Source organism: Diceros bicornis, chromosome 26 (genome assembly GCF_020826845.1).
Source record: "Diceros bicornis minor isolate mBicDic1 chromosome 26, mDicBic1.mat.cur, whole genome shotgun sequence".
Taxonomy (NCBI): Eukaryota; Metazoa; Chordata; class Mammalia; order Perissodactyla; family Rhinocerotidae; genus Diceros; species Diceros bicornis.
Window position 1 is genome coordinate 2,614,566 of NC_080765.1, and position 15,800 is coordinate 2,630,365.

The window sequence follows — 15,800 nt, forward strand, 5'->3', positions numbered from 1 at the left end:
AGACACCTCCCTGACCCTCTGTTCCCCTCTAGATGGCACCTTCCCTTGAGAGAGTTGTCTATACTTGCTCTCTGTCCCTCTCCCCCTGCCATTTACCTCCAGCCCCTGCCTTTGGGCTCCTCCTTCCCCTTGCCACCCCAGCCTCACCCCTTCACGAACTCTGCTCTCATGCAGGTCACGTGACTCCCTTGTTGCCAAATCCAACAACCGCTCTCCAGTTCTCTTCTTGCCTTCCCCCGGGCCCTCAGACCTCCTTCTTGAAGCACTCTTTCCCTGTGGATCCAGAATTCTGGATCACAGGAATCCAGGAAGGAGCTCACCAGGCTCTCCTTCCTCCTCCCCGCCAGTGCCCTCCCAGGTCCTGCTGTGGGAGTCTTCCTCCACGGGTCCCTCCTCGGCCCGCTGCCCTTCTACTCTGTGGCAAGCCCTGAGCAATGCCATCCCCTTCAGCCTCTGCTGAGGACCCTCTATTCCGTATCTGCCCCGCTTTCTCCCTAGAGCTACACAACCACATATCTGACTGCCACCTGACCCCTCCCTCTGAATGATCCACAGCTCCCTTAACTTTGAAGGAGCCAAAACAGAACTGATCATTTCTGAGACTGTAGCCCACAGTCTTTCCCCTCCAATCTGATCCTCATGCTCCCCATCCCCAGGAAAGGCACCACCATCCAGACACTTGTGCAAGCTGGAAACCGTCATCTTGGGCTCCTCCCCACACCCCACTGTCCTATGGTATCTGTTACCGAGGCCTGGCCGGTTGACCTTGGAAGATCCATCCCCATGGCCACTGCCCTGGTCAAACAGAGCATCACCTTTTATACAGCCTCTGGCATTAGCCTCCTGTATCCCTTACCGCTGCTTCTCAAACTTAAATGTGCATTTGAATAACTTGGAGGTGGTGGGGCTTTAAAAGATTTTCATGACCAGGTCCAGCCTAGACCAATTAAAACAGAATTCCTGGATGTGGGGTTTAGACATCAGCATTTTTTAGGGTGATTCCAATATGCAGCTAAGGTTAAGAACCACTGTAACAGAGGCTTTGAGCTGCAAATAATGTACGTCTGGGGCTCAAGTGGTTCTTAAACTTTAGCGTGCGTCAGAATCACTTAGCGTGCATCAGAATCACTTAGCAAGCTTGTTAAAATACAGATTGCTGGGTCCCCACCTCCAGAGTTTTTGAGGCCGCAGGTCTGGGATGGAGTCTAAGAATTTGTATTTCAGGGCCAGCCCCGTGGCTTAGCGGTTAAGTGTGTGTGCTCCGCTACTGGCGGCCAGGGTTCAGATCCCGGGTGCGCACCGACGTACCGCTTCTCCGGCCATGCTGAGGCCACGTCCCACATACAGCAACTAGAAGGGTGTGCAACTATGACATACAACTATCTACTGGGGCTTTGGGGGAAAAAAAAAACGAATTTGCATTTCTAATGATGCTTGTCCAGGGCCCACACTTTGAGAACCACTGCTTAAACAATGAGGAAATTTATCATTTCACCTAACACAGAGGCCAGAGGCAGGGAGGGTTCCAGGCAATGCAAGGTGGAGCTTCAACTGCAAATTGAAGTTGTGCTTCCATTGATTCTTTGGCTCCTGCTTCCCTCCAGTGAGGCCAGGTTTCTGAGCAGATGTTCAAGGTGCTTTGCAACTGGGCCCTGCTACCCCTCCAGGCCTCATTTCTCTCCACAGCCTCCCTCCATTCACATTCCAAGGAGCCCTGAATCTCCAGGGGTTCCTGGGATGCATCATTCTGCTTTGCCTTAGCAAGGCATGATCAGCCCCACCAGGGAGGCAGGCGTAGGCTTTTCTGTCTCCTGCACATGCCCCCTCCCACCGCATCCTTTCCTCTGGCACCATCTGCAACACTGACCCAGACAGGCTGGCACGGTCACTCCTTTCTGCACAACAATCAGTTACTTCTGCCTCCACACCTTGACTCATGCCTTGCTTCCCACCTAGAATTCACCTGTCTAAATACTGACCCCTGAAGGTACAGTCAAATCTCACTGCCCCTCAGGATCCACAAGGAGATCTCTCTCCCTGATCTGCCCAACTTTCCCAAATCCTGCTTTGTGTCATTAGCTGTCCTTCCGAATGTTGGCCTTGGCTTCCAGCTGGGCTGTAGGACACTTTAGGGTGAGAGCAAGGCCTTACCGCAGCCCTGTGGCGAGGGGGACGGCGCATGGATCTTGGAGTGTAGCAGACCCTGGTTTGACTTGGGGTTCTCTCCCTGGCTTCCTTGTTGACCTTGGGTAAGTTACTTGACTTGAGTCTAGTTTTTTTTCATCTGTTTAAAGTTATTTCATAGCAGCACCTGTCTTAAGGCCACTATAAAGATCAGCTGAGTGTCGGCCCCGTGGCTTAGCGGTTAGGTGCGCGCGCTCCGCTACTGGCGGCCCGGGTTCGGATCCCGGGTGCGTACCGACGCACTGCTTCTCCGGCCATGCTGAGGCGGCATCCCACATACAGCAACTAGAAGGATGTGCAGCTATGACCTACAACTGTCTACTGGGGCTTTGGGGGAAAAATAAATAAACAAAATTTAAAAAAAATTAAAAAAGATCAGCTGAACTCATGGATGTCAAAGAATCTTGCAGCCTTGACTGAGCTGAGCCCCACTCTTGCTTCTCCCTGTCCCCACATCAATAGACTGGAGTCACCAGACCTGTACGTTTCCCCAGGTTCACTCTTCACCTGCGTGACCTCCAGAAAGTCACTTAATAAGCACCTCCTAGAGCATCACTCTCCTAATCTGCAGGATGGGAATGTGAGAAGATGCAATGAAATGCAAAGCTCCCAGATCAATAAATGTCACATGCAAAATGCTTGGTGAATGAATGAAATTCTTCTTCAAAGTACAGCTTTGTCTCTAGGTGGTAAAGAAAGTGGTTCATGGCTGGGCCTCCAGTTCTAAATAGCCAATTAAGGAGGAAAAACCGAGGGCCAGCCCCGTGGTGGCATAGCGGTTAAGTTTGTGCCTTCCGCTTTGGCAGGCAGGGGTTCGCCGGTTCGGATCCTGGGAGTGGACCTACTCACTGCTCATGAAGCCATGCTGAGGTGGCGTCTCATATAGAAGAGCTACAACTCTACAACTATGATACACAACTATGTACCAGGGCTTTGGGGAGAAAAAAGGAAAAAGAGGAAGATTGGCAACAGATGTTAGCACGGGCCAGTCTTCCTCAAAAAAAAAAAAAAAAACAAGGAGGAAAAACCCCAGGATGCTCTGGACACCCTGTCCGAGCCCTCCCCACCTCACTGCCCACGGCTGAGTCAATGCAACCCCTCTCCCCTAAAGACAAAAGGGAAGGAAATGAGGCCACTCCATTTGCTCTCTGACTGGATCTGTTTCCTCACGGGGGGTTGCTGTGTGTCTGTCTGTCATCTAGTCTCTGCAGCAGCCTCAGAGGGTCCTGCACCATCAGGAAAGGCGCCCTGGTGGGCGTGGAAACGTTTGAATCTGAGATCCCTGACCCCAGTACTTCCACTCGCCTGCGAGGCTGGGAGGCCCACAGAGCACGCCTGTTCTGGGAACATTCCCTCTCCACCCAAGCAGGTCTAATCCAAATTCTATCGATTATTTCAGAATATCAGATATTTCAGAATATCTCCTTTTTGGTGAAATCCGAATAATTGTGTCAATGCCAATTTCCTGGTTTGGATGTTGCATTATAGTTATGTAAGATGTTACCACTGGGGGAAACTCGGTGAAGGGTACATGGAACCTTCCTGTTCATATTTTTCAATTCCCTGTGAATCTATAATTATTTCGAAATAAAAAACGTCCTGTTAAAAATCTCCTTTTCAACTTCCTTCCCACTCCCCAGGCCACCCCTTATCACTTCCCTCTTGGATCCTTGCAACCACCCCCTGGTTTTCCTCCTGTCTTTGGTCTTGGCACACACTGTCCACCCAGAGAACCTCGGATTTTGCCCTGTCTCACCCTGTAATAACCAGGGGAGGCTGCTCTCGGCTTGCTGGGCTGAGCAGGTGCTCAAGACCTCCAGACCTTTCCAACCTTATCTGCCGCTTTTTATTTTGCTGTGCCCTGCCTCCCCACGGTGTCCCTCCATCTGGGGTCTTTGTGGAGGCTGTCCCACACTCCATTCCAGGACTACCCTTTCCCTCTCCATTAACCGTAAAAGCCCCCCTGAGTTTCCCCTGATGCTAAGAAGAGTTTCCCACCTATTAAAAGGGAGCAATAACCCCTTTCGCCTCCCTGAAAGGATCCAGTGTGTGATAGGTGGAACAACGCCTTTAATAAATGATTATCAGTAAATTATTCAAGGGGAGGCCGGACCAAGGCCTGCAGATCTTGCCCCCAGCCTCCCCGACAACACACCCTCAACCGCCAGGCCCCTCTAAAGGCCAGGCCCCGCCCCTCGGAGGCGCTCCGACGCCCAGGCTCCGCCCCCGGGACCCTCCACCGGCCAGGCCCCGCCCCCTCGAGACCCCCCACGGGCCAGGTCCCGCCCCTCGGGTCGCTCCAACGGCTAGGCCGCGCCCCGCGTGCGTGCGCGGCTCCGCGCAGACGTGCGGGCGCCCGCGTGGCCGGAGGCTGAGGTGGCAGCGGCTTTGCTAACATGGAGCTGCCGCAGATTCCGGAGCTGATGGGGCTGTCGCTGTTGCTCGGGCTGCTGGCCCTGATGGCGACGGCGGCGGTAGCGCGGGGGTGGCTGCGCGCGGAGGACGAGACGGGTGGCCGGTCCGCGGGTTAGTGGGGCACGAGCCGGTAGGGGCAACCCACGGGGACCCTGCTGCCGGCCTCTCTCTGGTCCGACCTGCGGTTCGGGCCTGCGTGGGTGCCGGGGACCCGCTCAGGTTCTCCTCTTGTGAAATGAGCTTCGCCCCCGGGACGAGGGGCCGCCTCGCCGGGCTGGTGGCGCCCCTCCGGGAGGATAGTGAGAACCGGGTCCCGCGCTGCCGCCCTCGGTGGTCGAGGCCCGGCCGCTTGCCCTGCGCCGCAGCCCCTCCCCGGGTCGCTGCGAGAGCGCCGTGAACTCGCGGGCGCGCTGCTCGGTCGTTATTTCATGGAGGGGGGGCATTCATTCGCGAGCATTTGGACTAGTTCCCCGATGTGCAGCCACGTTTATGGAGTACCTACCACCTGTGTGGGCTTTAAATCTTTTCCTTTAGGGAGTCCACTGTGGGTAAGGGAGAGGAACATCTGAAAATGTAAGTGAAAAATAAAACCTAAGAGGTTTCATAGCAGAGGTCAGTACTTGAGACGGGAAACCCAAGGGTGGGAGTGGTCAGCCCTGCTTTTTCGGTAGAGGGTCAAGGAAATCTTCACTGACAGTGGGGAACACGTGCGGCAGGTCTTGAAGGATAGGTGTGTGCGAGTTTGCCAGGAGGCCGAGAAGGGAGGAAGAAGGTTGCTGGCAGTGAAGGCAAGGACTCCTGAGACAGCACGTGGTATGACTAGTGTGAGAGTAGAGGGGAGGCTTGTGGGGAGGCTTGTTAGACAAGGCTGGAGAGGTGAGCAGAGGGCAGATTGTGGCCATCTTTGTGTGTGGGCCTCAGGAGTTTTTTTCCTGTAGGAATTGAGGAGCATCTGTAGTGAGCTGTCGCATGCCAACTTTGTGCCTGGCCTGATTCTCAATTAAATTAGCTATTTTGTGCAAAACTGACAGGCGCCATTCCCCACACGGGGTAGGTGCTCAACATATGCTGACCGCCTCTCCTCCCTGGATTCCCTCTGGGATTCCTTGGAGCCTTTAATGCTTGTGTTGGGTACTCTGCTTGTCATTTTGTATATATTATCTCATCCAATTGTCACAACTTTAAGGAAGCCAAGGCCTAGAGCAATTAAGTAACTTACCCAAGGCCAGGGTCACCAGATTGGGTTGTGCACATTATTCCCTACGTAGGGATGACTGGCCAAGGATCTCTACTCCACTGGCCGTGCTGTGTACCCACTGAGCTATGCCAGCCCAAAGACGGTGGTGCCATGTGCACTAACAGCAAGCAGCCTCCTCAAGATCACTCAGTGGTAGAGACACAATCCAAACCCAGATCTAATTCCAAAGCCTCTGTTTTTGCCCACATAACTCTCTTCTTGAGGACAGGCCATGTCTTGTCATCTCTTGCTGTTCTACTGTGCCTGGCCAATCATAAGTGGTCAGTAAATGCTTATGGAGTGAGTGGATGGATGACATGGTCTTTCCTTATAGGCCAAAAAGCAAATGGATTTCCACTTGACAAGTCCTTGAGATCCAAGAAGCAGAAACAGCATCAGCGGATTCGCAAGGAGAAGCCTCAACAGCACAACTTCACCCACCGCCTCTTGGCTGCAGCACTGAAGGTACATGGATACCCATGCACAGACTCACACCCCTGCTGACTTTTCCTTTGTGGTAATCTTTGCATGTTACAGACCCCTCTGCCTCTAACCAAAATTGGTAGGGATGCCCCATCCTATCTCTTCTCATCACGTCCCATCAGCAGCTTGCTGTTAATCCAGGCAGCAGGGCCCCAGAGTCATGGCTGCAGATTGGGCTTCCCCATCTACCCAAGGGGTCCCTGTTCACACTTCCTGCAACCCTTCCCCTAGAGCCACAGTGGGAACATATCTTGCATGGACTTTAGCAGCAATGGCAAGTACCTGGCGACCTGCGCAGACGATCGCACCGTCCGCATCTGGAGCACCAAGGACTTCCTGCAGCGGGAGCACCGCAGCATGAGAGCCAACGTGGAGCTGGACCATGCCACCTTGGTGCGCTTCAGCCCTGACTGCAGGTGGGACAGGATGGAGCCTCAGGTTTGCCTGCAGAAGCTCAGCTCCAGACTTATGTCCTTCCCATTCCTGGTTTGGGATAGTGAGGGGGGACCCAGGGTCTCCCTTGGGGCCGCAGAAAGAGAGCATCCAGACAGCCTGAGCACTGCCCAGGGCTCCCTGGAGAGCTATGCAGCTACACGGCAAGGAAGCAGAGAGGCACAGATCTGTTCCCACTTGGGAAGCACCAAAGCCTGGCTTCCAGATTAGTCTTGGGAGCTATAATGGGTTTCTAAACCCTAAAGAGAAACCAAAGGAGCCAAAGCTATGAGAGTCCTATCTTTTTTTTTTTTTTTTTTGAGGAAGATTCGCCCTGAGCTAACATCTGTGCCAATCTTCTTCTATTTTTTTCATATGTGGGACACCTCCACAGCGTGGCTGGTGAGTGGAGTATGTCCGTGCCCTGGATCCGAACCCGTGGACCTGGGCTGCTGAAGCAGAGTGCACAAAACTTGAACCACTCAGCCACCAGCCTGGGCCCCGAGAGTCCTATCTTTTGATAGTTTTAAGAGATTTTGAACCAAGAGGTTAAGTTGTAATGCAAGACTGTAGGGCATGAAGGGAGATCTTGGTTTTCCTCAGAGCCTAGAATAGGCCCTGGCACACACAGGCCTCCATGTCCAAATGAGTGAGTAAGTTGTCCGCTCCCTGTCTCTAGAGCCTTCGTCATCTGGCTGGCCAATGGAGAGACCCTCCGTGTCTTCAAGATGACCAAGCGAGAAGATGGGGGCTATACCTTCACGGCCACCCCAGAGGACTTTCCTAAAAAGCACAAGGCACCCATCATCAACATTGGCATTGCTGACACAGGTAAGAGGCATTCAGAGGGTGGAGCTTGCTTAAGGTAAGAGGGAATGGCCCCAGTTATGTTTGCTGAATCAGTTAATGCTGCCTGAGAGTTATGCTCAGCCTCAAAGTGTGACAAAGGGGCTCTGGCTCTGGGTTCCCCTGGAATCCTAGGAGCCACGGCAAGTCCCCAGGGGAGGCAGGTAAGAGCCACAGTCTTTAGCAAAGTCCTCATCTGTGGTGACCCTTGGCCTGGGAGGGGAGCATGGATACTTTGGACAGCAAAAACCTTCATAAGTGTCTCCTTGGAGAATGACAGTTGCTCAGGTCATTGACCTCAACTCCTGTCACTCTCCTCACCCCTCAGGGAAGTTCATCATGACTGCTTCCAGTGACACCACTATCCTCATCTGGAATCTGAAAGGTCAGGTGCTGTCAACAATCAACACCAATCAGATGAACAATATACATGCTGCTATATCCCCTTGTAGCAGGTGAGAAAGAGGGAACTTTGGCATCTGGGATGGGCAGAGGTTGGGGCTGGGGGCCAGGGACAGAGCAGAGAGCCAGCTTCAAATAGTGGAAAGAGCATCCAGTGTGGAATCAGGACTCCTAGGTTCAAGTCCTTAGTCTTTATTTCCTCATCTGTTATTTTTAGAACGTTGGGGTGGGGATTTAGGGGTACTGCATATCTTATAGCATGGCTGTGAGGATGAACTGAGTCACGTATATAAAAGCACAAGGTACAGTGTCATTTAGTTAGAAGATGATTAACTTTCTCAGGAAAGAGGTTTAGTGGGTTTTCAGAAACAAGATGCCATTAAAATTAAGTTTCAAAGGAAGTTGGGTTGTATGGCAGGTTTGTGGCCTCATGTGGCTTCACTCCGGATGTAAAAGTTTGGGAAGTCTGCTTTGGGAAAAAGGGGGACTTCCAGGAGGTTGTGCGAGCTTTTGAACTAAAGGGCCACTCTGCAGCCGTCCACTTCTTCGCTTTCTCCAATGACTCCCGGAGGTGAGTGAATCCTCTCTGATTTCTTACCAGTGGCTCTGAGTCGCTCTTGGCAACTGGGTCGTCCTGCCTGTCTTGGCAGCAGCTCTGAAGTGGGTGGGGTGGCTGGCCCTCAGCAGAAAGTAGACACAGCAGTGGAGTTAGCTTCCTAGCTGGAGCCCCTAGTGCTGTCCCAGTGCCCTCCCCTCCAGGGTGTTTTGGGGCTAGGGCCGTGATTTTCCATGCTACAGGATGGCCTCTGTCTCCAAGGATGGCACATGGAAACTGTGGGACACAGATGTGGAATACAAGAAACAGCAGGATCCCTACTTGCTGAGGACAGGCCGCTTTGAAGACGCAAGCACTGTGCCGTGCCGCCTGGCACTCTCCCCTGATGCCCAGGTCTTGGCCCTGGCCAGTGGCAGCAGTATTCATCTCTACAATACCCGGCGGGGTGAGAAGGAGGAGTCCTTTGAGCAGGTCCATGGGGAGTGTATCACTGACTTGTCCTTTGACATCACTGGCCGGCTTCTGGCCTCCTGTGGGGACCGGGCAGTGCGACTCTTCCACAACACCCCTGGCCACCGGGCAGTGGTGGAGGAAATGCAGGGCCTCCTGAAGCGTGCTTCCAACGAGAGTACCCGCCAGAGGCTGCAGCAGCAGCTGACTCAGGCCCAAGAGGCCCTGAAGAGCCTGGGTGTCTTGAAGAAATGACTTCTGGAGGGTGTGGCAGGAAGGGTCTGGTCTGCTGCCACCACTGCTGCCACTTTTCTTCCCAGGTGCTCCCCAGCTGGAAATCATTTGAAAGGAATATCCTGATTTTCTTAATGGTGGCCCCTCTCTTCTTTTTCCCATTGAAACTGTTCTTACCTGCTTAGATCTGTCTTCTTGCTGGTTGTGACTCCTGGCCTTACTTGACCTCCCAGGCTAATGACCAAGGTGCTTCTCTGTTTCCTGGGCCCAAGAAGTGGAATTGGTCTTCACCAGGCACTGAGAAGAGTGGTAAATAGGAGAGAGAGAACGTGGTCTTTGACCTTGTGGCAACACACTCTGGTACCCAAAGAAGTTTGTAATTGTGGAGGCAAAAGCCAGGGAACACCTGAGTATTAGACAGCAGTTTTGCAGGGGTGGGAGATGGGATATCTTCCAATTACACAACTGTGGGATGGCGTCAGGGAAAGGCTAGACTTAATCCAGGTCAAGCTGCTAACTCCATCAAAAAGTAATAAGGGATTTCATTCTATGCCTCGGTTTTCTTACGTGTAAAATGGAGAATAGTCCTCTCCTGACCTCCTTACAAAGATGTTATCAGGGTGTGAGAGTATAAAGTCCCTAGATTTGGAAACAAAAAAGTGGACAAGAGTAGTAATATATGTTATCTGTTGTCCAATATCATTTATTAACCACTGGGTGAAAGTGGGTCTCAAACAGCATAGTTTGAAACTAAATTAGAAAGAAAGAAACACATGCCTTGAGAAGGTGAGGTTTCTGGAACTTGGTCATACATTTCCTATCTGGTTCTGCTTTAAGTTGTGTGGAGCAGTCATAGCACCTCAGGATGAGACTCCTTTCTTGTGGGAGTTGTATCCTGTTTCCAGTTCATCAGACATTTGTGTGCCTGTTCTGTGCCCATGAGTGCACTAGGCACAGGAGATCAACATGAGTAGGACACGATCTTGGCCATTACAGGTGGCTGGTGAACGAGAGGTACACGTGTCTGCTAAGTGCTTTCTCTTGGTTTATTGGTGGCTGTGGAGGGCTGTTGTAAAAGGGCAAGAGAGAGGACTGCATCAGGACAGATGCGATGGGTTTGAAGTTGAAGAGAGAGGTTTGATAAGAGATTAGTTATTTAGAAGTCTGAATTTTTGGATTTGAGGGCTACTTGGATGTGGGAGGTAAAGGAAGTGAGGAATCTAAGAAGACTTGATTGAGTATAGGCAAAATGTATTCGTCCAAAATCAAATTCTTATTCCCTCTCCCTAGAACTGGGACCTCCCCTGGGAAGCCCCAACTCATGTAAATTGTGGTTTGAACAAGCAACAACCTCGGAGTTCTCCTTAGTTACTCCCTATTCATTACTCCCTCCGCCCCACTGCCACTACTACCATCCACTCCGTCAGAAAATTCTTTCAGTTATGCTCCAGATTATATCCTGAATCTGCTACTTCTCTCCATCTTTTCTGTTACCATCCTGGTCCTACTCACTGTCACCTACTGGACTGCTATAACATAGCTTGTTCATCGGTCTCCTTGCTTCCTCTCTTGCCTAATTAAATCCCTTTTCTACATAGCAGAGTGATCTTTTGAAAATGTAAACCAGATCACAGTGTTCCCAAATTAAAACCCTCTAAAGGCTTCCTATCACACTTGGAATAAAATCCACAATTCTCACCATGGCCTACAAGGGCCCTGTGATCTGGTTTCTTCCTTCCTCTGTGATCTTGTTACCACTCTCCCAGCCACCCCAACCTTGCTATTCCTCGACCAAGCCAAGTTATTTCTGGCCTCAAGGGGCACTTGTGCCCATGCTGTTCCCTCTGCTTCGAAGCATTTTTCTTTTCTGTTGGCAGACTTTTCACGCTTGTCATAATTCAGTTCTCAGTTTCGATTACACTTCACAGATGCCCTCCCTGACCACCCAGTCTGAAGTAGCCCTTTCCACCAATCATATCACACCCACCACATTAGCTTGTTTTCTTTATTTTGTTTACTTAATGCTATCTGAAATTATCATTTGGATATTTGTTTGCTTCAGGGGTTTCAGCTTAAATGCTTATAGATATCAAGTGAATAATATAAATCCATGAATTGGGCCACAGCTATCCAGTGTAAGACAGTAGGAAATGGGACTGAAGCAATCTCTGGGGGGCATGCGTCCTAGGTGAGGGACAGGGCTGGCTGCTACTTACTGTTAAGGAATCCAGCACAAGTAGCCAGTTCAGAGAAGCTAGAAGTTGGCAATTATAAAATAAAAAATTAAGCACTCTATGGGCCAAACAAAACACTAGTGTGGGCCAGATGTAGCCCATCCGTCTCTCATTGGCAGCTTCTGGATTGTTCATTAACCCACTGGAATGTGAGCTCTGTAAGGGCAGAATCCTTGTCTTGTCTTATTTGCTCTGTATCCCAAGCACATTACCTGGGACAGAGTAAGCCCTCAATAAAGGATGAACTCAAACCGGGGACTGCCGACAGAAGCTTCAGTACCCTCTATGTATCCTCCCACTCCCGGTTTCCACTGGGGTTTTGTGTTCCTAATAACAGACTTCTGCTTGATAGTGCTCTGTACGTGTGTCCTGGTGAATATTTGCTTTCTGGTTGTCAGAGAATGAGACTAAAACACTTCCTTGCATACCTACTTGGCTCTGGCTTTACTCTCATTGTAGATGCAGGAGAGGAAATCCCCACAGAATGTTGAGTTACTGGAGTCAGAAGTCTTCGGTTTCAGTTTGAGCTGGAGCACTTACTGACTTGAGACCTTGAGCAGATAGATCACTTGATCTCTCTGAGTTTGTGTCCTCCTCTGTAAAATGGGAATAAATCCTGTCCTGCGTGCCCTGAGGGGCTATGAGTTTCTAATGAGATAAGTGAAAGCACTGTAGAGAAGTCAGTACAGGAACTTGCTGAGGACAGAGTTCCTCTCGCTCAAGACGGGGCTGCCGCTCTTGTCAGCATGGAGAATGTACCTGGTTGTTAACGTAGAGCTGAGGCCACCGTGTGTTTTTGATCAAAAATCCTCGTCAGTGAAGGCAGCATTAATATTTTAATATTACTATTTCAACTTCTGTGGGTTTGAAATTTTCCAAAATAAAAGTTGGGAAAATATTAAAAATGGTGGTATATAGCCCATTTTTATCACTCATCAAAAACAGAAAAAATACTTAAGCCACAAAAGTGCACAAAGTCCTCTTGATAGGGGCCGGCCCCGTGGCGTAGCGGTTAAGTGTGCACGCTCCGCTGCTGGCGGCCTGGGTTCAGATCCCGGGCACACACTGAGGCACCGCTTGTCAGGCCATGCTGTGGCGGCGTCCCATATAAAGTGGAGGAAGATGGGCACGGATGTTAGCCCAGGGCCAGTCTTCCTCAGCAAAAAGAGGAAGATTGGCATGGATGTTAGCTCAGGGCTGATCTTCCTCACAAAAAATAAATAAATAAAGTCCTATTGATAGTCTTGGTTTAGTTCCGTCTAGGTAATAAGAATACTCACGTCTAAAAGATTGTTCTGTAATGGGAGATTATAGGGGGTAAGCAGGAAGCACATACTACTGTGATGAGTTATCAGTGATGGTAGGTTATTTCATACAGCATCAGATAGACCCAGCATTGCCCCAGACTGGCCACATATCTAGAAAATAATTTAGGGATTCATGTACTCCTCTACAAAATTCCAGAAATGTAAGCCTTCCAGTGAGCGTGGCTTGGTTTCAGCACATAGCTCTTAAGGCCGAGGTTTACTGATGGGCACTGGTTGGCATTGCAGAATCAGCCACAGCAGCTGAAAGCATGATTCATACACACAAACCTGTGAATGTCGTCTGAGATTGTGACTGTATTTCCAAGTCTTCATTTCTTCGAGCTTCCAACTCTGATTCCGGAATTCAGGGTGATTGGAAAATGAGTTCACTTTCCACTTGCTTTCTATTCAGTATCCATACCCGGTTTGAGTCCATTTGCATTTTCTTGATCACATTAAAAGCAGCCAACATTGAGTGCTAAGCATTTATTTAATCCCTACAAACTCACTGGTGTTTTTGCCTTAGCTACTCTCCCAGTAACCACATCTTTGTTTTCCTTTGGTGAACTGCCACTTCCCCAACTCTTACTCCGTATGATTTATAGAGGATAGACCCAGACCCTCCAAGGGGGGCATTCAACCAACCAGCAGATCCCTGGACTTTGCCAGAACTTTAGAAAAGTGAAAATATCTTTAATTTTCTGCTGGGATTGCTTAGTAAGTAGGATGTAAGCTTGTTACTATGTGTAGTCCTGCCTGAAAATGAAGCCAACGTAGGAAAGCAGGGCCAAAGATGTAGAGAGACTACGTGCTAAGGATGCTGTTTAGACTGTCAGATCCAGACACTCCTGAGGTTTCCACTATTGGACATGTCCGTTATAAGAGCCAATAAATTCCTGATTATGATGAAGTCAATTTGAGTTGGGATACTCTTGCAACCTAAAGAACCTTAACATCAGTATTATTAGAGAGTCCAAGTAAATTGCCCAAGGCATATAACTAATAAATGGCATGCCCAGATATTTAAGTTTAGGCCTATCTGGTACTAAAGTACATGTGTTGAACCACCAGGCCCATCTCCAACATTTGTAGAGCCAGAGGCAAGACTACAAATGGAGGCCCACATGCCATGTCTTAATATTCAAAAGTTATAAATCACGCTGAGCTCAAATATGTTCTATTCTCCTACCATGATAGATAGAACACCCGGGAAGGCCAAGTTCGAATTTAGCATTCTGACTCAGGTCTGTGCCATAATATGGTGTCAAAGCAGGCCATCCCGTGGCTCCCCTTCTCGTCCCACCTCATTCTTTCCCACATTGTGAGGGACACCCCAGCCCACACCTCCAAGTGCCGTCACATCCCTGCAAACCACCACCCCTTGGCCACCCGCCACTCGGGCCTTAGGGTGTACACCATGGCAGCTCCACTTGTGCGAGAGTAGACCCAGGGGAGAGGCTCCGACAGGCCCTGGAAGCAGATCTGAGTCTGCTGGACAGGGATTCCAGGGTCGTAGGTACCTGGACTGTGGTCTCGTGAGTAAGGTGGGGACACAAGCTCTGGGTGTCACGTTTCCCTGGTCCTGCAAACTGTGCCTTGTGGGAAGGGGCATGGTAGGAGGAGGCCAGGACGGTCCCCTCCAGGAGTCCTCTTCCCACGTCTAGCACTGTTAACCACACTTCATTTTTCCCTGCAGTTTCGAGTTCGGTACACTAAGCTCTTCTTAACACATCAAAAGTTCAATACAGTGAGTATTTGATTGTGAGTTCCTGGGAGGTCAGCCAGGTGGTCTCCGAGTTCTTCTAAAAGTTCTGGATATATGGGAGCAGCCTGGTATATCTTCTTAACCGGTATCTGTGGCCTGATTACTGGCTCTCCGTTCTTACCTGTAACTTTCTCTAAGTATCCCACAGACCAGCTGCAGCCAGAGTACCAGGACAGAAGCTATTTGCACCTTGATCATTTCTGCATCACATCCCAGGCTGCATCTGACAAGTTAGGAAGGAAGCCGTGGGGAGCTGAGCACCCAGCTTTCTCTCTCAGACACCGATAGAGCTTTTCCTCCTGTTTTGCTTGTACATGTTCTCCCTGCAGCAAGTGAGCTCAGCTTTTTCACACTTCAACCTCAAAGTGCTTACTGGCTAGTAGTGTATGCCAGCTAATCGAGTAGGCAGGCATTTGTTTTTGTAAAAATCTTAGTTAAACTTCTTATTGAATAGCCTGTTTTATCCTCTAATCTCCTTTACTTTCTTCTTTAATGGCACGTTTCTCCCACAGCTGAAACAGATTTGATAATAATGGCTAACATTCATGGAGCACTCATTATTGTCCAGATAACTGTGCTCAGTGCTGTCCAGATAACTCATTTCATCCTCCCGACAGTTCTGTGAGATAGGTACTGTTAAAATTTCCATGTTATAGATGGGGAAGCGACAGCTTTGCCCAGGTCACTTAGGAGGTGCGTGGCTGAGCTGAGATTCCAACCCACGAAGTCTGGGTCCACAGCTCATGATCTTAATGGTTCTCAAGCTGTGGCAGGTGTCACAATCACCTGCGACCTGGATATTGCTACAAGGGCCCAGGTCCTGTTCTGCATCTACAGGCCCGGACCTCTGTGGTCTTCATTAGCTCTCAGGTGATTCTGATACCGAAGTCTGAGAACCACCGCACTGAGCTATTCTGCCTTGATTTTGAATGTTATGCATACGCTGCTGCCCTGCCTGAGGGTGTGTTCCTGTTCCTACAGTGAGCGTTTTCTTGCTTGTGCCCAGGGGAGGAGAGACTGCAGGGGAGCTTGGCACACACTCTGCTTGGCACCAAGAAATCCCCCAGCTCTTGTCGCTGGTCACATGAGCCATCATCTCAGCTCTCTTAGGAGTCCCTCTTTGGAAACGGCCTTTCCCCTATTACCTCAGACTAACTTAACGGCTCCTCAGCGCTTTCACAAGCCTTAACGTTCCTCCATCGCTACCCCACATTGTATTGTCATTTATTTGTGCTGTGATTGGTTGTCTGGAGGG

The 15,800-nt window shown here is 50.1% G+C and overlaps 1 protein-coding gene across 2 annotated transcripts; it reads left to right on the top strand.

Annotated features, from left to right (window-relative positions):
• The first annotated feature begins 4,546 nt into the window (after positions 1-4,546).
• TBL2 (transducin beta like 2) lies at positions 4,547-11,902 on the top strand. Of its 2 annotated transcripts, XM_058569000.1 has the most exons (7): positions 4,547-4,710; positions 6,171-6,301; positions 6,551-6,735; positions 7,431-7,582; positions 7,926-8,052; positions 8,418-8,570; positions 8,798-11,902. In XM_058569000.1, the coding sequence occupies exons 1-7, from the start codon at positions 4,581-4,583 to the stop codon at positions 9,258-9,260; spliced, it is 1,341 nt and encodes a 446-aa protein (XP_058424983.1). In that variant the 5' UTR covers positions 4,547-4,580; the 3' UTR covers positions 9,261-11,902. The 2 variants fall into 2 exon arrangements, with proteins under 2 accessions (XP_058424983.1, XP_058424982.1); XM_058568999.1 differs by lacking the exon at positions 4,547-4,710 and having other exon boundaries at positions 4,733-6,301.
• The last annotated feature ends 3,898 nt before the right edge of the window (positions 11,903-15,800 follow it).